Source organism: Pteronotus mesoamericanus, unplaced genomic scaffold (genome assembly GCF_021234165.1).
Source record: "Pteronotus mesoamericanus isolate MK-2021 breed Mesoamerican mustached bat unplaced genomic scaffold, CSHL_Meso_final scaffold_36, whole genome shotgun sequence".
NCBI lineage: Eukaryota > Metazoa > Chordata > Mammalia > Chiroptera > Mormoopidae > Pteronotus > Pteronotus mesoamericanus.
In genome coordinates, this window is record NW_026555313.1 from 18,697,442 (window position 1) to 18,719,986 (window position 22,545).

The 22,545-nt window shown below is 44.7% G+C and overlaps 1 protein-coding gene across 9 annotated transcripts in view; it reads left to right on the forward strand.

Moving 5' to 3' along the window:
• Positions 1-22,545, forward strand: part of ZBTB16 (zinc finger and BTB domain containing 16) — a 191,762-nt gene that overhangs the window by 110,420 nt on the left and 58,797 nt on the right. For all 9 annotated transcript variants that reach the window (XM_054592243.1, XM_054592245.1, XM_054592242.1 and 6 more), the window contains exon 4: positions 16,279-16,365. In XM_054592243.1, coding sequence (XP_054448218.1) covers positions 16,279-16,365 — 87 coding nt within the window. The remainder of the gene's footprint in view (positions 1-16,278; positions 16,366-22,545) is intronic.

Genomic DNA, 22,545 nt, shown 5'->3' on the forward strand with positions numbered 1-22,545 from the left:
CCAATGAGTGTCATTTTTAACCAGTTTGAACATTTTACTACTTCCTAACATCAGAAGCACCCAGGCTACAGAGCCTGCTTCGTGTCCTCAATAAAGTGATTAAGCTGAATGGGTGTGGGTAGTATTACTGGGCTGAGAAGGGCTAAAAATAGAAATGCTCTGTTTTCAGAAAGCCACAGCAGGCCTGGAGAGACTGACAGCCACTAGGTGCCACTGAGGAAGGGGAAGGAAGGTGGCAGTCCCCTCAGCCTGAGATGGGGTGGTTGGTAGATGTTGTGATGGTGTGCCAGGTGAGGGGCCTTACTTTCACCATTGCTATCAGGAACAGAGTACTGGGGGGAGCTGTGGATTGATTGCTTCTGCCTTGGTCTGAAGAAACCTCCAGGGAGTTGTGTGTGTGTGAGTAAGGACAGTGCAGGAGCCCAGGATGGATGCCTCAGCCTAAAATTTAAATATTCAGCCCCAAACTAATTGGATTCACTTGCTGTTCTTGGGCACATACAGAGAGAGGTGGGGAAGAGAAGAGACCCTCAGAGCCAAGAATGAATTTCTGCTCTGTAAATCCTTGAGTAACTAGGATGTTCAAGGAGAGTGGAATAAAGGTACTTTTTGGTACCGAAGGTCATCCAAAAACCTTGTCTCTTTTGTTCTTTGTGGTTTGTTGTTGTTCATCAATGTGAAAGACCATTTTTTTCTATTTTGGGTGAATACAATTGACTGTTTTTTATGATAGAATATCTTGCTTGCTTAGAAGTCAAAAGGAGAATGCTCAGGAAGAGAGTCATTCATAGAAGGATATTCTTAATTGGGGTTTTGTTGTTGTCAGTCTGTATATATGTGCATGTGTGAGCAAAAAAAGAATTCATTATATTTTGCTTTGGAAATATATTTTTCTGAATTTTATCAAGAAATAATTGACATACATACATATAAATTTAAGGTGTACAACATGATACTTTGATTTACATATGTTGTGAAATGCTTATCACAACTGCTTCAGCTAACATCCATCATTTCATATAGAAAAGAAAGAACAAAACAAAAACATTTTTCTCCTTGTGATGAGAACTCTTAAGATCTACTCTCTTAACAGCTCCCTTATATACCATACAACAGTGTTAACTGTAATCATTGTGTTGTACGTGATATCCTGTAGTACTCACTTATCATATACTGGGAATTTTTACCTTTTGACCACCCTTCTCCAATGATCGCGTTCCCCACCCTTTGCCTCCAGTGACCACAAGTCAGTTATCTTTTTCTGTGATTTTATTTGTTTTTTAGATTACACATATAGCCGAAATGCTGTATGAGATCTGACAGCATTTGTCTTTCTCTCTTTGACTTATTAACACTTAAGTGTAATGCCATCAAGTTCCACCAGTGTTGTTGAGAATGATTTAGGATTTCTTTTTTATTTTTATTGGTTAGTATTCCAGTGTGTGTGCGTGTGTGTGTGTGTGTGTGTGTGTGTGTGTGTGTGTGTGTACTATGACCTCTTTATATACTCATTCATTGTTAGACACTTAGGTTGTTTCCATCTTTTTGCTATTGTAAACAATGCTGCAGTGAACACAAGAGTGCAGATACCTTTTTGAGTTAGTGTTTTTGGTTCATTTGGATATGTTGCCAGAAGTAGGACTGCTGGATCACATGGTAGTTCTATTTTTGATTTTTTGAGGAACCTCCATATTGTTTTCCATAGGGACTACGCCAATTTACATTCACATCAATAGTGCACAAGGGGGCTCCCTTTCTTCCACATCCATGCCAGCATTTTTTTCACCTCTTGTCTTTTTGATGATGGCCATTCTAATAGGCATGATGTGGTATCTCACTGTGGTTTTAATTTGCATTTCCGTAATGACTAGTGATGCTGAACATCTTTTCATGTACCTGTTGACCTTTTATATATCTTATGTGGAAAAACACCTGTTTAGGTCCTTTGCCCGTTTTTAATTTTTTTTTGCTATTGTGTTCTATGAATTCTTTATATATTTTGGATATTAATACCTTACCATATATATGGTTTGCATTTTTTTTTTTATTCTGTAGGTTGCTTTTCACTTTGTTGATAGTTTTTTTTTGCTGTGTGTTAGCTTTTTAGTTTGATGTCCCACTTGTTTGTTTATGATTTTTTTGGTTGTGCTTTTAGGTGTCATATTCAAAAATTATTTCCAAGGCCCATGTCAAGGAGCTTTATTCCTGTTTTCTTTTAGGAGTTTCATGGTTTCAGGTCTTCCATTTGTCTTTAAGCCGTTTTGAGTTTAATTTTTGTGAATGGTGTAAGATAGGGATGTAGTTCCATTCTTTTACATGTGAATATCCCAATTATCTCAGCACCATTTATTGAAGAGACATTGAATATTCTTGGCTGCTGTGTCAAATCCTGGTTGATTATATATGCTTGGGTTTATTTCTGGGCTCTTAGTTCTGTTCTGTTGCTGTATTTCTCTGTTTTTGGAGTGTGATGCCTCCTGTTTTGTTCTTTCTTGGGATTTCTTTGGCTATTCAGGGTCTTTCATGGTCCATATAAACTTTAGGATTTTTTCCCCTCTCTACTTGTGTAAAAATTGCCATTGGAATCTTGATAGAGTTTGCATTGAATCTATAGATGGCTTTTCGTTGTATTGACATTTTAACAATATTAAGTCTTCCAGTCTGAGAACACAGGATATCTTTTCATTTATCTGTGTCTTCATTTTCTTTCATCAATGTCGTACAGTTTTTATAGTAGAAGTCTTTCATCTCCTTGGTAAAATTTATTCCTAAGTATTTTATTTTTTGTATGCTATTGTAAATGAGATTGATTTATTTCTTTTTCAGAAAATTCATTGTTAGTGTTTAGAAACACTACCGATTTTAGTATGTTAATTTTATATACTGCAACTTTACTGAATTTATTGATTAGATCTAATGATTTTTAATTTTTGGTTATGTCTTTAGGATTTCCTATATATGAAATCATGTCACCTGCAAATACGAGAAAATTTTACTTCTTCCTTTTCATTCCTAATACCCTTTATTTATTTTTCTTTCCTAATTGCTTTAGCTAGGACTTCCAGTACTGTGTTGAATAGGAATGATGAGAGGTTACCCTTGTTTTGTTCCAGATCTTGCAACAAAAACCTTCAGTCTTTCATTGTTGGGTATGATATAAACTCGGGCTTGTTGTGTATGGCCTTTATTATATTACATTCTTTCTGTGTCTAATTTGTTAAGAGTTTTCATCGTGAATGGATGTTGAATTTTGTCAAACATTTTTTCTGCGTCTGTTAAGATGATCATATGATTCTTTTCTTTATTCTATTAATGTGATATATCACATTGATTGATTTGCATATGTTGAATCATCCTTGCATACTAGGAATAAACCCCACTTTGATGATGGTGAATGATTCTTTTAATGCATGGTTAAAGTCAGTTTGTTAGTATTTTATTGAGAATTTTTACATCTATTGTATATTTGTCAGGAATATTGGCCAGTAGTTTTCTTTTCTAGTAGTGGTCTCTTCTGGCCTTGTAAAGTGGGTTTGGGAATGCTTCTTCCTCTTCAAATTTCTGTAAGTTTGAGAAGGTTTGGTGTTGATTTTTCTTTAAATGTTTGGTAAAATTTACCTATGAAACCATGTTGTCCTGGGCTTTTCTTCATTGGGAGAGTTTTGAGTATTAACGCAGTCTTCCTATTTTTTCCTGATTCAGTCTTAGTAAGTTGTATGTGTGTAAGAATTTTTTTCATTTTTTTCTAGATAGTCCAGTTTGTTGGCCTTTTGTTATTTATAGTATGCTCTTATGATCATTTGTATTCTTGTGGTGTCAGCTGTCACGTCTCTTTCAGTTTTTGTTGATTGTTTTCCAAGAACCAGCTCTTAGTTTGATTAATCTTTTCTATTCTATACTTAATTTATTTCTGCTCTAATATTTACTATTGCCTTTTTCCCACCAACTTTGAGCTTGGTTTGCTTTTCTTTTTCTAGCTTCTTAAGGTACCAAGCTAGGTTGTTTATTTGGGCTCTTTCTTGCTTCATAATATAGGCATTCATTGCTATGAATTTCTCTCTTAGAACTGCTTTTGCTGCTTCCCATACCTTCTGGAATGTTGCATTTCCATTTTTGTTTGTTTCAAGAAACATTTTATTTCCTTTTAGTCTCTTCTTTGATTCATTAGATGTCCTCAAGAGTATTGTTCATTTCCCACGTGTTTGTGGATTTTCTAATTTTCCTCTTGTGATTGATTTCTAGCTTCATGCCATCATGGTCAGAGAGGATGTTGGTATGATTTCAGTCTTCTTGAATTTTCTAAGACTTGTTTTGTGGCCTAACATGTGGTCTATCTTAGAAAATATTCTGTGCGTGCTTAAGAAGAATGTATATTCTGCTGTTGCTGGATAGAGTGTTCTGTACATGTCTGTTAGTTTCATTCAGATTTTCTATTTCCTTACTGCTTCTCTATCTGGATAATCTATCCATTGTTGAAGAGTGATGTAAGACAGTTTTGAAGATGGATTGTACCTTTTTTTTTTTTTCTGTAGAGCCCTACATGTTTTCATGCTGTGGAACTCATTCCTCTTCATAATAGCTCTTGGTGGTAGGAAGGGGTTAGAAAAATGATGGCGAATTTACAGGTGGCTAAATGGAGGCCAAGTAAATCAGGATCTAGAATACACCAAAGTGCACAGCAGAGTCAGATCTAGACCCTTTTGTTGCTGGTGTCCAGTCCAGACTCTCTGGTGTGCAGTGGTGTTACATTCCTGGACCAAGAGATGAGTGTTTTTGTTAATAGAGAAGTGCTCGGAGAAGAGTGTATGAACTGAGGAATGGCCTCAGAGCTTGTGAATGATCCCCCTAACTCCAAGGAGTGAGCCAGAGTGTGGAGAATAGCAGAGGGCTTGGGCACACTGCCTTTGGGACCTTTTCCTACATCTCATACTGTGAACTTCTTACTCTTTTTTTTATATAATTAAAGGCCTATCTAGGTAGGTGGGCTTCCTGTGCTCCCACCCAGTTTGAGTTAATTTCTTTATTGTTGACACTTGCTAGCTCTGAGACCTTGGACAAGTGAACTAAGCTTTCCAAACATCAATTTTCACACCTTTAAAATGGGGATAATCTTAGAATTAATGGGAGAATTAAATGGCATATAGCATGTAAAGTAGTGCAGTTCTCATTTCATAATAAAATTATTAATACTCTTATTATTATTACTACCATGCAGCAACAGCAGCATTGTTGTTGTTCATTGCAGGGTAGCCTTGCAGGACCCATAGGATCCTGGGAAGGGAGGAATTAGGGTGCAGTTGCCAAGTGCCAGTTACCGTTGTTAGGCACCTTCATGCGCTTCACCTCATTTAAACCTCATAACAACCTTGTGGCCTCATTTCTGAGTGAGTGATGCTTCCTGGAATTGTGCAACTTCAAAGTTCCATTTGCAGGATTGGAGAAATATGTCATTACCTCTTTAGCAGTGAGGAAACCAAGTCTCAGCAAGGTTAGATCGCTAATGCTATTGATGTATTGGTAGCTGGTGGGTACCTGAGCTGAAATCTCAGATTTGTTGACATCAGAGCCAGGGATAGGCTTGACCGTGAGACTCATCTGCTGACTGAACCCTGCCGCGTCCCAGCAGCCCAGCCTGGGTGTCTAGGAGGCCTGTAGCGTGCCTTTCTGGTGGAGCTGTCAGAAGAAGAGGAGCTCCTGTCTGCAGGGGATGGACAGCTCATGGCCAGAGGAATAGTCTACAGACTGTATGCAGAACGTGGCTCACAGCTTCTTGGAGAGTGCAGTGGTTATCCCACGTGCGACAGCATTTGAACCCTCTGAAATGTTTTGTTTCTTATCACTTGTTCAAATATGATATGGGTACTGGAATTAGGGGATCTCTTTGTACATTATATAAATGTCTAACCACTATGCTGTACACCTGCAACTAACAAATGTATATTGAGTTAATTGAAAAAATTAAAGAAATAAAATCATCTATGGTAATTTAACTTAAGAACAAAGTTCACGCACACACACACACACACGCACACACAGTTGGAAGTGGAACTGGAGAGAGGTGCCAGGAATAGGGAGAGAACAGGAGATTCTGAGAACAGAGGGGATGAGGGAATTGCAACTATAGGGATCGCAAAGAGATCCCAGTGTTTTGAGAAGATTTGGCTTGGCATACTTTGCAGCTGGTGAGCTATGAGGAAGAAGGTTCCTGCTAGGAGAAAGGAAGGGAGGACCGGAATGCAAATAGGGCTGAGGAAGGCTGGCCTCCCTTCCCTCTGAAAATACCTCAAGTGAAAATTGAATTGGCAAGAGGGTTGAGGGATGCTAGGGGACCAGGTAGTGGCAGACATTAGCTTGAAGTCTTGTGAGTAGGTAGGGTTTTGATTCTGGCCACCACACCCTACCCTCCCTGCCCACCTGTAGGAGCAGCCTGGTGTTGCTTCTCTCCATTGTTCAGGCAGTGTTCACGAATCCTGTCCTGGGGAGGTGTGTGGGAGGGTCCCCCATGCCACATTTCAGGTGAAGGCCTGTGAGGACTCTGAAGGTGCTTCGGGAGAAAGGAGCAGGGTAATTAGGTTGAGGAGGCCAAACGCTCAGGTCGCAGAGCTTGGGGACTGCTACATGCTGACAGAAACCCCTCTTTTCATTCCGAACTCTCACCCAAGAATCCCCAAGTGGGGACCAGGGAGGAAGATGTTTGTTAGTGTCCAATCCAAGAGTGGAGGGGACATCCCATTAAATCATGGCAGAAATCCCCACTGGGGTTTTCCTGGCCTTTTTAATCTAGTCTCCTTCCTCACAAGTGCCAAGGCTTCAGTGCCACCTCTTTTAAACAAAACAAAGCTGTGAAAACCTGAAAGCTTCAGTGTTCCCTGGAACTCAGGGGTCAGCCTCTGTCTCAGCCTCATTGGCTTAGCTTGACTCTGTCTGGCTAATGATTCTCCCAGCGTCTGGACTCTCTGTTCCACTTTGCCTGCCTCATAGAGCAAGGTATTCCCTGTGAGAAGGAATTCCCTGGCTGACCCAGGGAGCCCAGCCCCAGCGTGGTCCAGCTAGCACCTTCCCATCTCAAGAGTTGTAAGCCTTTGAGCTCACTGTAGAGCCACATTTAGCTGCTTTTGTCATCTGCTTTCAGCTGCTTCTCACACAACACCATTCAGCTTTTCTAGAGTGGTCCTGATTTAATAGTTGTCCTTCATAGATGGAGAGATGAAGTGACTCACCCAAGGCCATGCAGCCAATGCAGGGACAGTTGGGTGCATTTCTCTTTGTGGTGTTTCAGGAATGCTTGGGTGCTTCTGGGCAGCATGACCCTCCTTGAGCCAGTTATCCACCTGCCCCCTCAAATGTTGACCCTTTCTGTCATCCCAGACACCTGAATACCACGTGTATAAGAGCTCTGAAGAATGCAGGCTCACCTGTCTAGGCCACCTAACCCATCACAGCTGGGCCTTCCCCCAGGCTCTGTGGGACAGGAATATTGTGGACTGGAGTTTTGGAAGGCTCAGGCCCGAGGCTGGCCCTCCGGAGCTTACCAGCTGATGAAGTGAGATTATTTCATCCTTACTCTTCAGGCACCTAGAATGTGCCAAGACTTTCATATAGGTTCTTGTTTAAACTGTGTTGTGAGGATTAATAACCCCATTTTAAGAAGGGATGTGAGGCCACAAAGTTGATGCCAGGGCCATCAACTAGTGGGGGAAGAACCCCAAAGCCGCTTTGTCTCAGGCGATCTCCACGCTGGCCCAGCGTGTCTGGAAGGCAGTCTAGTCCATCCCAGCAGGGGCTGACATTCGCACCGTGCCCGGATTGGTCAGCCATGGAAGTGGCTGAGGGAAGATCCTGGTTAAAGGCAGTGGTGCGGTGAACCTCTGAGAGTCAGTACTCTTAGACCTCAGGACATTTGTATGTTGCTGTTGCTTTCACTGCAACAAATTTACCATCCTTCTTGTATTTTTTTTAATCATCTCACTAGGAGAATGGTAATGCCACCATTGAAACTTGGCCCTGAGCGTTGGGAGCTGACTGGAGAGGCGTCGTTTCTTTGATCTTCTCCCAGGGCAGAGGGATCGGGCTCTGTTTTCACTCGTCCATTGTTGGTTTGTGTGCAGGTTTCCTGGAGATGCACCGCCATTAGCGTCGTCTGCCTTTCTTCATCTCCCACTCCCTAGAGGAAATCTGCTGAAGACTCATCTAGAGTGGATGGCTTTCCTTCCCTCTTTTTCTTTGTGTTTTGGCTGGGGTTGTAAGAATATTTTAAATGTTATGTTTATTGCATGCATTTGATATACTGTGTGGGTCTCAGACCTTGGCATTGGGGGAGGAAGTAATGGTATTGATGATCTTAATGACAACTAGCATTTAATCGAGCAGTTATTGTATGCTAGACATGGTGTTAAGGACTTTATAAATACTGTCGAAATTAATCATTACTCAACCCTGTGAAGTAGTTACTGTATGCTCAATTTTACAGGTGAAGAAACAGACCCAGAGAAGATAATTAGCTTGCTCAGAAATTAGGTAGCTAGAAATGGTGGAACCAGGACTTGAACTCAGGTGTGTTTGGTTGAAGGATTCGCAGCTTCTTGTGTGGAGCTTTATGGTGAGGGTATGTGTTTGTACTGGCCAGAGGCTGTGTGTCTAAGCCTGTTGGGTTACTGCTGGTGCTAAAAGTGGTAACAGAGGAGCTTTCCAAGGCTCCCTGGGCTGAGAATTGAGTTGCCGGAATAAGGGACAAGATGGACCTCTGTGGGACGTGAGAACAGGACCACAGGATCCCAGTGAGAGCCAAGGGGACCAGGAAGCATGGAACCTTCTGGTAGAATGAGGTTTATTAGGTGGTTTGCGAAATGTTTTCTTACACTAGAGATGCCTCAGCATTGCCTTTGATCCATTCCAACGTCTTAATCTTCTACAGAACGGCCATTTTGCCAGATGGAAGGTGTTCAGCTACTTACCAGGTCACTGATGGGAAAATGACTCTAGCGATCTGAAACCCTGCCGCCTGCAATCCCCACTTGCTCTCCCCTGTCTCTGTTGCCCAGCCTGGGAGACGGCCCTGATGGCTTTCTCAGTCCTCCCTTTGATGGAGGCCCTGCATCATTAGTTCATTCACCCTCCAGTCCTGGAGAGAGGCCAGGCCCCAGGACCTCTCTCCCACTTCATCGTCACGTAGAGCTACCCTCAAACCATGTCCTGGGCCAATTGATAGGGCTGGTTGTTTTTCCATTCCATCCACATCTGCCCACCTGCTTTCCCTCTTCCCTCTCCCCTGAATGTGTGTACCTTACAGAGATTCTGGTTCCGTATCAGTTTTTGTTTTGTTGATAAAGGAGAAAAAGGAGCAAGAAGAGAGTGTTGGAGAGAGCACGCCTCCCAGCTCCTCTCGGGGAGCACACATCTCCTTGAGTGAAAGAACACGCAGTGCTGGCCTTTGGAATTGGCAGCCAGTGTACTGTTCTCTGTCTGATAAGAGGTACTGTAAATAAAACTGTACACCATGGTCCGTTGTAAAATGCCCCGCGTCTGCACTCATTGTTCTGACAGCTTTTGCTTTTTTTGGGTCTGCTGTTTTGGTACACTCTGTACTTCCTTATGTAAGCAGGCATGCATATCTCATCAGAACATTCAAGATGTTTATTTTAAAATCTCAAGGAATTAAAAGAAAAAGGACACATTACTCAACATTAGATGCTGGCAAATGTTAGGTGTTTATGCTGTGGTTCCTTTTCCCCCCTTTCTTATTAGCATGGGGGTGGGAGAGACTGTGGAGAGGGAGGGATTTTGAATTTTGTTTCTTCTCTCATTGGCTTTTGCCTTATTTACTTTAGGGAGATACCAGCCCACATCTGATTGCATTCAGTATCTCCTCCCTTCATAGATCCTGGGGACCCCCAACCCATTTTATAATGGGGAAGGCAAGTAGGGAGGAAGACTCTGTACTTGGCCAAGGAGAGGCCGGAGGTGGTGAGGAGAGGGCAGCTGCTGGGAGCCCAAAGCGCTTCTGCTGGATTCCAGCTCTGTTGTCGTTGGAATGCTGGCCGTTGAGAGAAAGCCCTTCGGCTTTGAAAGTGCTTTCCTGGCAAGTCCCTCTTTTGATTCCTGAAAGTCAGGGTGATCCTTAGCCCAGAGTGAAAGCAGTTTCTACACAAGGAGGCCTTAGACCAGCTCTAGCCTCCCTGTGGGCGGAGGCGACTGCCTGCTTTCTTTTCATCCAACCTCAGCTTGCTTTGAACCCTCCGCCTTCTTCTAGCCCCGTCCCCTTTCTGGAAGCATCAGGAAGTCAGGGAGGAGGAGGAGAAGTAGAGGTCTGGAAAATTCAGAATGGTCAGGCAGCTCCTAAGACATCCTTAAGCCCTCACCTGTAGGATCCTTGGGAGACTGGCAGGGGCAAAGATGTCTGTCTGTCAGTCTGTCTCTCTCTTTAACACTGACTCTCAGATCAACTCAGTGCCTGGGCTGGGAGCGGGGTCAACCAGCAGGCCTCTGCTAGCCAGTGGAGGGTCCGTTTGCTGCAGGGTGTTGGGTCCTGGGCAGCTAGGCAGGAGCAGAGGGCTGATGAGAGGGAGGGCTTGCTCCAGAGGAGGCAGACAACCCACTCCCTAGCCTTCCCTTTCTTCTCCCCACAACTGCCTGGGTTTCAGCAGAGACCACTGTGAAAAAGGGGCAACAGAGAACTCAGTAGAGTGTGTAGAATAAGGACTCTGCCACCCCCTAGGGGACAGCGTGGCAGTGCCCTGAATGGCTCCTGCCGCTTCCCAGGTCAGTTCCTCAACCAGGAACCTGGCTGAGGGTTCCTTTGTTTATTACGCATTTAGTGAACTCGCACCGCACATCAGGCAGGGAGCAGGGTACTGAAGGTGGAGTGGAGAACGAGACAGATTCCAGCCCTGCTCTCCTAGAACTTAATGGTCTGCTGGGGAAAATGGAACAGAGCCCAGCAGCACGGGATTGCAGAACGGGGCTCCTGGGGCTCATCTGGGAGGATTTAAAGGCCGAGTGCTGAATGGCTGCCCATACTGACAGGTTGGCCCTATGACAGATACTCCTGCTCCCTCAACAAGACAATCACTCACCTTTAAAAATCAAAGGGACAAGGTGTATGTGTGAGATTATAGTGAAATATGTCTTTACAAATGTGAAACTTACTTCACTCAAGATAAATGACCCCCAAATAACTGTACATTGAATTTCAGTAAAATCAATCATACTCTGCACAGAGGAGTTCTGTAAAGGAATCACGACCCTGAGCCTGCCTGGTGATGGCGAGAGCTGCTGCTTCCTGGCTCTGTGTCTCTGCCCCCGAGACATGGGGCCAAGCACTTTGCCCACCTTGTCACAACTCTCTGGGAGTCTTACCCCTGCTGTCCCATTTCCCAGAGGAAGTGACAGGCTCGTGGAGATTAGGTAACTTGCGGAGGGTCACAGCTGGTGATTAGCTTGGCTGGGATTTGAACTCTGAGTGGTTGACCCGAACCTTGAGCTCTTAAGCACATTTTACTGCTCCTCGAGGTAGAAATAACATGAGTGATCTCTTGTATCTGCAAAGTGCTTGGTGATTAACAAAGAGCTTTAGGTTTATTAGTATTCATTTTCTCCTTCCATCCTTACAACAGCCTTAGGTAAGGTAGACAGATATGGTCATCCCACTTTAGAGACTGGAAATAGGTTCATCAAAGTGTGCTGATGTGTGTGATGCCCACAGCAGCGTGTGGCTGAGCCAGGCCAGGACCCAGCTCCCCCCGCCCCAGATCTCTTGCTGTTGTTTCCCTTAGTTCACTAAGATCTGTAATTGCCAGGGAGGAGAGCAAGAGTCTGGCCCACCTCCTCTTGTGGTTCTCCCTCTTTGCTATTTAATTTCTCCCCTTGCAACCCGTCCCCTTACCTGACCCCGTCTCTCGCTCTCTCGCTCTCCCCGGCTGTCTCCGTTTCGCCCGGCTGGCCTCCTGCCTCTTCCTCTGCCTGTCCTGGGCCTTCCCACAGAGCGGCGCTGCTTCTTCACCCCCAGCTTCTGCAGTTCTTTGCCCCCAGCTCCTGTCAGCTCATCAGTGAGATCTTCCCTGACCACCCATGTAAAACAGCACTCTTGATCCCTATCCACTTATGCTATTTCTTTTTTTATCACGTATCACCGCCTATTTTATGTTTCTTTCACTTTTTAAAATGTGCCTCCCTCTCTAGAATGTATGCTCCTTGAGGGCAGGGATTCATCTCTTTTGTTCATTTACTATAACTCCCCCTTTGCATGTACTTAATGGACACCTAAAAAAAACATCTCCTGTTTATAGGAAGGATGTGGTGCCATGTCGTCATCCCTGAGCTGTACCCAGGATTTCTCCCCACTCCAGGGTGAGCCTCGGGCAAACGCCATGGGGGCCTATGTTGCTGTTGTCTTCACATATACCTGTGTGGTTTACTGGCGTGCACTCCTCCCTTTCCCCATCACTGCCTTGCAAGGATGCTTTATAAATGTATTGGTGGCTGCATGATGTCACCGTAATGCATTTTGGGAACAGCCATGTGGTTTATACACACTTGAGTTGCTTTGAATGCAAACCTGACATCATACTGAAGGCAGCAGCGAACAACATATGCACAATAAACAGGCAGAGACTGTCTTATTGATTAACAGATGAGGCCTCTGTTATCGATCAAAGCTTGGCGAAGAAATTTATCACTTTTAATTTCAGGGATGCCAAATATTTCTGCCTCTGAGCCAGCTATTATAGAGACAAATTAAAGGCACATGCCTCCCTGAGAGAGGGTGGTTTCTGCCCCCTCTCTGCTGGCTTTTGTGTCCTGAAACTGCCTGTCTTTGCTGTTGGGCTCACCCTGGGGTGAGTTTGATTTGGGGTGGGGGTGTCGTGAGCTTCATGAATGGGAGCTGATGCCCATGGTACCCATGTGTGAGAAGGTTCTGATCCGAGTGACTGAGGACAGGGGACTTACTTCACGCACTCAGCTCAAGGTCGCGACTTCAGCAAGGCGAGCGTGGAGTGAGGGGAGGACTTTGAGGACAACAAGATGTGGTTGGGCTTGGGCCAAGCCAGCGACCTTGCCTAGATAGAGTGTGTTAACCTGTTTTATCTTCGTTTGAACTTGCCTGGTGGCATGCATCCGGCCCTTTATTTCCTGCCTGCCCCGCTTCCTTTCTCTCTGCGCCTCAGTCATTAAAGCAGACACTGAGACAGCCACGTCCATGGTTGTGCTCTAAGAACTCTTCCTGCCACATCCCTTTGAGGCTGAGCTACTGGGGCCTCCTCGCCCCACGGTAGTAGGGCAGCGGTAGCGAGTCCCGGGGCGCCCTCCCCTTTCAGTCCCCACTTTCCTGTTCGGGCCTCCCTTCTCCTTTCTTCTTTGGTGAGTCATGAGAACTGATGGAACCAAAGAAAGAAATACAATGAAAATAAGATCCCTTACAGATCTGCAGAAAATCATTGCTGGCTAATGATTTAGGGCTGGGGGGAGTGTCTCTTTGTGAAGGGCTGGGCCTCACCCACCTTGGTCTTCCCTCTCTGGCCTTGTCTGCTCTTTGAGGCTCAGGCTGCATTTCCAGGGGTTCTGGCTGCCACCTGTATGCCACCTGTGTGCCTGCTTGAACATGGAGTTTCTTGGCCTTCTTCAAAGCTCCATTAGCCACTTTTAGGTCCTTGGGCCCAGAGAGGCCCTGCAACTTGAAGGGAAACCCAGAGGGATCATGCTGTTTTCCCTGCCTCCAGGCAGAATTCAGCTGCAGCCACCTAAAACAAATTACAGTGTTTGCTTTCAGAGCACTTAAGGAGAAGTGATTTCATATCTTTCCTGGGGCATTTTCGCACTCATTCAGTCAGTCAGTCAACTAATGTCTAGAGCTCCTGCTAACCCACTGAAGGTATATCCTGCTCATCATTAGAAATATAAGACAAGGCCAGTGCCCTCATAGGCCCTGACATTCTGGATCTCCTCTAGGATCCTCATACCCTTCTCTGGCAAGAACTGTGTATTGGTGTTTAATTCCAGAATGGTACAACTTATATTCTGAGTTCCAGCCCTTAAGGATGTGCTAATACTCCAAAGCAGAGGTTTTAAAATTTAAAAAAGTAGTGGAACCATTTTTCCAAAGAGAATTTTACACAAAACCTTGATGTATACAAGGGGTAAATTGGATTTTCAGTTTTTTGATTTGAGAGAAGGAAGCCTGGAACTCACCTTCTTATCCATGAAACATCTTTGCAGATGGAACCCGAGGGAGGCTGAAGGGTATAGGCATGAAGAGCCAGGGCTCTGATGTCAAGCTGTCTGTCTTTGAATCCACCTCTACTGTTAACCACCTGTGACAGTGGACAAACTACTTATAACCTGTCTGAGTTTGAGTTTTCTCATACACGGAACGGGGGCACTAATAGTTTGTACATTAGAAGATCTTTAGAATCAAATAAAAATGATATATCCTAAATACTCGGCATCCCGTAGTATCTGATAAAGCCCCAGGAAATCTGAGATACTTTGGAAACAGCACTAGACTGTTTTCTACTCTAATATGTGTAAGAAGTAATTCTGCCTCTTATGAACTCTGATATGAAACTAAAACGCAGACATACTTAAAGAAGTGCTAAGACATGTTGAAAGGAATAAAGTGCAGCTGCAGGTTGGGAAGGGCGGAGCAATGAGGGGCTGGAGTGCTTGGTGCATGCATACTCCAGTTTTGAAAATAGAATGGGACTGGAATAGACGGAGGAATGAGACCAGGCATTACTCAAGTCCAGAGATTCAGGGAGGGTCGAGTGGCACTCACAGAGGGCCAGTGAGGACAACTCCCGATGGAGCTGGACTGCTAACTGGATCAGGTTGTGGAGGGCCTTGAAGCTAAGTAGAGGCATTTAGAATCAGTGCAAACTGTGAGCCGTGGTATCATCTTGAGCAAGGAAGTTGTGAGGAATCAAGTGGCCTTCAAGGCACCTGCATCTGTTCGTTGGATCAGAGGGCCGCTGGTGGTGTGGCAACCATCCTTGAGTTTTCCAGTGTCCTAGGCATAACCCTACAAGAGCCTGGATAGGGACAAAGATTTTTGACATGCAGTGGAAGAGATCCATCTAGAGACATTTTGAAAGAAAACCTCCAAGGCTTACAACAGGTCCTCCCTGGACGAGATAACATATTAGAGCCCTGAAGACTATTAGCAAGTGGCAGAAAGTCCTGTTTATCTTGACATTGTGACATTGTCGCTTTGAGTCTTGTAAATAATGGTTCTAAAAATTTTTATCAAGTTGAATTACCCTGAATTGATTTAGTTTATTCCCCAAATATGTACAGTAATAGGTCCCCACTGGGAGTCAGACAGATGAAGCTGTGCATGCGATGACATTCTCTTCATACTGCCCCCCTCTGGAGCTTACCGTGTGCCTGGAGGTGGAGACAGGTCTGCAGGCATTTATAAGAGAACATGGTGATGCTATGGCCAGGAGGAATGTACACAGTGCTATGCGAGCAAAAAGAAGGGCTCTTTCCCGCAGGGCAATGGGACAAGGGCAAGGAAGCTGATGCGTAAATGGCGAATAGAGGCTGGCCATAATGTGGACCAGGGAGAGGGGCAAGAGTGTCGGAGACAGAGGAGGCCCAGGAGGATGTGGAGAGAGACCTTGCAGTGCTGAAGGACATGGGTCCTACAGGGAACCAGAGCAGCTCAGGAGGCCTGGCAACTAGGGAGCAAGAGTGAGGAAGGAGAGACAAAGCAGGAAGATAAGCACCTCTGGAATCACTTTGTGAGACACTGAGGAGTGTGAACTTGACCCTGAAGGCGCTATGGAGCCATTCAGGTTTTTTCAGTGGTCGGCAGTGGAGGGTGGCTGGGGTAAACTGTGGGTTCAGTTTTAGACACACAGAGTTAGGGTTTTATCCAAACAGCCATATGTCAGTCATTTCTACTTTCCCATAAAGTATAATCTGTGCGACAGCACACGTTTCCCCTAGTTGTACTATCCCGCACCTGGAGCCAGCCCCGAGTCCCCTTCTTACTGTGGCATCTCATCTGGAGTCCACATATGCTTGTCTTGGTTATTCTGATTTTGTTTCCTTTTCTTCAGGGAGGGCCCTAGAGGGGTGCATTTGGAGTTCATTTGGGTGGGTAGTCACACCTTGGAGGAGAGTCTGGGCCGGCTGCTGGGGCCGTGGATTCTCCTTGAGTCCCTTCATAGGAGTTTGCCCCCTTTCCCCAGTGTGCACCTGCATAATTTTGGCCCAGGACCCTACCTCTTAATGGAATATCACTCTTGGAAATAAGTAACCACCTTCCCTTTGTTTCAGCGGGTGCCAAAGCCTTTGTCTGTGATCAGTGCGGTGCCCAGTTTTCGAAGGAGGATGCCCTGGAGACGCATAGACAGACCCATACCGGTGAGTTGACTTTGATTCCCATTCTCTAGGTCCTCCACAGTGTGGCAGCCCACGGATAGGAGGTAGGTCAGTAGCACCCCCTTTCAACAAAATGATACCCAGTGACTTCTGGGGGCTGTGAGTGGGGATGGCTGTGCCAGGTTCAGGTACTCTTGCATGTGGAGCTGGCTAGGCAGGTGTGACTTTGCCCCATAAGCACAGCTGCCCTGGATTAGGCCAAGATCTCTGTCTCTAATAGGCCACTGAGGTCCCATCTTTGCCGAGACCTCTCTTAACTCTTACTGACGCCTTAGAAAGTTGTAATGTTGTCTAAGCATCCCCTTCCCTCTGATGGGTCAGAAACCTCCTGTATCCCCTATGACTAACTCTGAAACCCTTGTGTAGCCACAGTGGGCTGCTCCTCCCTCTTCGAGGGCAGAGTCATTGTTCAAAAGCAAGCAGTCTGCATGCAGGGTGCCTTTGAACAATATTAGCAAACAACAGGATCACTCTATTTGATTTCTGAGCCTTGATTTCACAGCATCATCATTGTAATCAGCTTCATCATCATCATCATGGATGCACCTCATCCTGCCTGCTCATGATGTGCCAGGCACCGTTCCCAGTGTTGTCCTGAGGGCATTTGGCCCACCTTTTAGTAAACTCTGCCAGCTTGGAGGCTACTCCTGGGGCATAGATGAAGAACCTGAGGCTCAAAGCAGGGGAAAGAGAGTTGCTTGAGTGAGTGGTGGGGATGGGAGTGGTACAGCTTAGCCTGCCTAGGTTTAGTCTTGGCTCTGCCACTTACTATTTGAGGGACTGTGGATAAGTTACTTAAACTGTCTTAATTTGGGTTTTCTCATGTTAGAAAAGTGGAGTTATAATAGTGCCTACCTCATAGCATAGAGCATTGTGGGAATTAAATAAGATATTTTATTTAAAGTGCTTTGCAGAGTGTTTGGCTCACAGTAAGCATTCACTACACAGTAGTAGATGTATTTAATTTAATAAGTATTTATTGCGTTTCTACAATGTTGCCGGCACTGGTGGGCCATTTAAAGTGTAGTAACATATGAGACAGATAGGATTTCTCATGGAACCATGATTCTAATAGGAAGAGAGTATAGGCAAATAAGTATATAATATCATGCCAGGTTATAAGTGCTAGTAAGAACAAATAAAGCAGGATAAGGGGTAGAGAGTGATAGAGAGAAAAGTGGTATTTTAGATCAAATGACCAGGGAAGGTGACATCGTAGAGTTCTAAAGTGAGGGAGGGAGCCATAAAAAGTTTTCAAATATTTGCAAATCATACATCTGCTAAGGGACTGGTAGTTATAAAATACAAAGAAATCTTACAACTAGATATTTCTTCAAAAATAGACAGATAGTGATGGTTGATACCATGAGCCATCAGGAAATACAAACCAAAATCACAGTGAGGTGCTGCTTCACACCCTTTGGGATGTGGCTATAATAAAAATACCAACAATGAGAAGTGTTGGCGAGGATATGAAAAATCGGAACCCCCACACACCGCTGGTAGAAATATTAAATGTTGCAGGCACTTTGGAAAACAGTCTGTCGGTTCCTCAAACAGTTAAACAGAGTTACCGTGTGACAGAGCAATGCCTCTCCTAGGTATGCACCCAAGAGAAATGGAAACATACATCTACACATGCATTTTTATAGTAGCATTATTCATAATAGTCAAAAGTTTGGTAGAGATAACCCAATGCATACCCACCGAGAAATGAATGAACAAAGCGTAGTTTCTCCATAAAAAAGGAATGAAGTACTGATACATTTTACGGCATAAATGAACCTTAAAAACGTTATGCTGTGTGAAAGAGGCCAGACCCAAAAGGTCACATGGTGTATGATTTCATTTATATGAAGTATCCAGAATAGGCAAGTCCATTAAGACAGAAAGTAAGTAGTAAGTGCCAGGAGCTGGAGGGGTTGGGGGCAAATTGGGGTGGTGACTAATAGGCATGGGCGTTTTTTTCAAGTGATGAAAATGTTCTAAAATTGGTTATGGTGGTGCACAACTCTGAATATATTAGAAACTATTAAACTGTATATAGTCACTCTTACCAACAAGGGTTTGAACTATGCTGGTCCACTTATATGCCGATTTTTTTCAGTAAATATCTGTACTGATCTATGGTTGGGAGTTTGCGGATGTGAAGAGCTGAGCTAACTGTGTGCATTGATCTATGCCATTTTATACAGGGACTTGAGGATTCACGGATTTTGGTATCTGTGGGAGGTCATGGAATGAATCCTCTGTGGATACTGAGGGACAACTAAGGTTTTGGCAAGTCAAAACTTACACACCGATTTTCAACTGCATGGGAGGTCAGCTCTCCTAATTCCCACATTGGTCAAAGGTTAACTATTTTAAAAATATGAATTGTATATTGGATGGTACATAAATTCTATCTGAGTAAAGCTGCGTACACACACGCACACCACGTGCATGTGCACATTTATAGAGAAGGGGGAAAGTAGTGCATTATAGGGGTTTGAGTGGGAGAATGATATGGCTTAATTTATGTATTTAAAAGATCACCCTGGCTTCTGTGTTGATAAATGACCACAGAGTGTTTCATTTATTCATTGCTGTGCAACGGTTGATTGAAATGGCACTGTCATTATCTCAGGCGGTTCTGTGGGTTGACTATACTCAGCTGGGCAGTTTTCACTTGGGGTCTCTCCTGGGGTTGCAGTCAGGTAGTGTCATCCGCGGACTCGCCCGGGCTGGATGTCCAGGACGGCTTCCTCGCTCCTTGTCGGACTCTCGGGGCTCCTCCTCTCTGCAGCAGAACAGCCTGGACTTCTCACGTGACAGTGCTGGGCTCCAAGAATCAGGAAGCAGAAGCTGCCAGCCCTCTTAAAAGCTGGGCTTGGAACATACAGCATCACCCTGCCATATGTGATTGGTCAAAACAGGCACAGATCAGCCCCAGATTCTGGGGTGCATGATTAGACTCCCCTTCTCAGAAGGAATGACAAACATATAAGAGGAATTGATGGCAGTCATCTTTAGAGTCAAGTGACTAAGCTACCACAGGGGACTGCAGTGGAAGAAGGAAGACATAGCAGCGACTGCTATTATAATTATCGTCGCCAGTGTTTCCTTGTTCTGCCACCTCATGAAACCTGCCTCTCCTGAGTGGAAAACACACCTTCTAGGGCTGATACCATGGTCTTTGGACTGGCGCTGCCCTGGCCTGTGGCAGGGAGGAGAGAGCTTTCTAGGTGAGCTGTAATTCCTGTCTGCACCTCCCTGGATCCGTTATAGAGAAAGCGACTTGCCAGGTGATTTTGCTTAGGGTTCCAGAGCTCCAAAGCTGGGTATCTTAGAAGTCAGGGAAGAGCCAGGTCTCCCAAGGTCCCAGCCAGTTTCTTATTGCTAGACTACCTGTAACTGAGAATCCCACTCTGAGAATTCCAATCTGGGGACTGAGGAGACTGAGCTGTGGGCTAGCTTTGCCAAGAAGCTTATTTCCATTTATCCAGATTCAGTTTGCAGCAGCAGGGAGCAAGCTGCCCGCTCAGCCAGGGCTGGGAGAAGAGGCATAGTCGCTGCCTGCCAGGTGAGCAAAGGGGGACGTTGTTCATGAGCAGACTCCACACACTTACTGAGCACCTTCTGTGGGTCTGGCACTCACTAGTGATATGGGAGTGATCGACATAGACCCACTTCCTGCCCTCCCCGCCCCACCAAACTGCTTTCTTAAGATATAATTTACATATCATACAGTTCACCTGTTTAAAGTGTACAGTTAATGATTTTAGTATATCATGCTATTAAGTGTTAAAACTCTGGAAAATAATACAAAATTTTCCATTTTAACCACTTTTAACTCTACAGTTTAGTGGTATTTATGACTTGCCAGCTGTCTAGAGAATTTGGGTATTGTTTCAGCTTTGAAAACCAGATTGTGTCTTAGGACCAGTGATTGTCTAGGATGTATTAAGTCAGTGAGAACTTGAAAGTCATCAGCACTTTCCAGGAAAGGGTATTTGTTTCAAATATGATTGGAGAGAGCCTGGAGTTTGAGTCAGGAGCCTGGGAGTGGGACTCTAACTCCGTTATCTCATAGGTGAATAACCTTGACTTGTTCCCTGTCCTTTCTGCCCTTCAAGTCTCCTCACCTGCAAAAGGAATAGAGCGCTGCTTCCTCCCCAGTGCAGGTGGGGCCCAGTCCATTCAGCCTTACTTTTGGTTTATCTCCAGGTGGAGTTCATGAAGCTCTTGAAAGAGGTGAGGAATGGAAAAACTGGATCCAAATTAAGAATGGGAGATCAAGGAGGACACTGAGAAAGACTTCCTCCCTCCCTGGGTGTGAGCTGTGGACAAGCTCCCCCAGCCCCGAGGAGCACCTTCCAGTGCAGGCAGGCTGGGCTCTACTGGGAGAGATGCAGCAGCAGCAGCAGCAGCAGCCTCATCCTCAGTGTAGGGTCAGCAACCAAGTGGCTCTTCCTGACACATGGCAGAGCTCATTTATCACTTATCGTGCCATTTCCAATGGAAGCCAGGTAGAGCCTCAGACTTCTCTAATAACCACTGGGAGAAGACAACTTGAAATCTAGTTGTCATCTTTGTTCTAAAAAGGAGCTGCCTGACGAAGGGAGAGGCCTGATTGTAAGGAATGAGGAAATAACACTAAAGTAATTGGGCTGGGAGAAGCCAGTGGGCTGCCAGCTATTGTTGGAGAGCCAGTAGGAGAACAGGGAGACAGAAGTAGAAAGGAAGAGGAATGGAGACCCTGGGAGAGTAAAGTAATGGTAATGCCATCTTATATTTCTGATACCTTAGTTTATAAAACACTTTCCTGTCTTATATCCATTTAACAGATGAGAAAATTAAGGTCTAGAAGCTACCAGCTAGGAAGCAGAGAGCTGGAACTTGACTCAACTACAGTTTCAGTGCTCTTTCCATGACTCCCTGGATGCCTGCACATTGATTTACTGTTTTAACAGAGCATGTCTGAGACCATTTAGCTCGTGATCCTGACTTGGGTGTGGCTCTTGTGGATCCTAGTGACACATTTAATTAAGAATCCTCAACGCCCTGCTGCATACCTCCCCTTCCTGGGAGAAGATACGGTTTCCCTGGAACAGCCTGGGTTTGGGAGTTCTATGCCCAAGGCTGCCATGTGGGGGATTCACAGAGCTAACATGTAGCATTGCATCAGACGGGTGATGACGAGGTCATACAGGTATTCTGGACACCGGAAAGTGTATTTAGTGGAAGGTATTTCCAGTTCCATTTTAGCCAAAAGACTGTCATCTTCACATTTGATCCTTTTGACCCCATTTAGCTGGATTCGTGTCATGGTGTGTGTGACCCCACCTCGTCCCCCATCTCCAAGATCTTGGTGGGCTCAAGCTGGTGCTCCGAGAGGCCACATTATGATTGGGCTGGGCTCAGCCTTTGTTGCCACACTTCACTTTTCTGTTTTGGTACAGCGAAGACATTGAGGAGATAAACAGAGATCACTTTACACCTTTTATATTATGACAAATACATATTGCAAAACACTGCTACTTCCAAAGTGTTTGGGTTGCAGAACAGTGAGGAATTAACAGCTACACAGCTCCCTGAGATGCTTGAACTTCATTTACACGTCAGAATTTTTTTTTACACTTTCCAGTAAAATAAAAAGTGAGAAAACATACATACACGCACATACACACATGCATGCACACCCAGCCCACCACTTGGGTTCTATATCAGGAAGGTCTTAAATTAGTAAGTAGTTCTTTAAATCTTAAATTAGCAAGTAGTTCTTTAAGTCCAGATAAACTGATAAATACCATTAATGGCTTAATTTATACTCTGAGCTTGAAATTTGACACATGGACACTATCTTGGCTCAGGAAACACAAGTGGTTTTGTGCCAGAGGTTTTAATGACCGATCAGTAATATAAATTGCTGCATCACTGAACAGAAATAGCTTCTCCGTGTCATTTGATCTGGAAACTTCTCTGGCCAGGCAGCAGTTAATAAATTTAAAAATAATTACCCTCTTTATTCAAAGTCAAACTAATTAGGAATGGTTTTTACAAATCATAATGTTGTCCAAGCCACTATACGTCCCCATTTGGGACGTGAACAGACCTAGGGGCAGCAGACGGGACTGGGTGGCATGAATTAGAGGGCGGGGGGATCCGTTGGCCACTGAGACG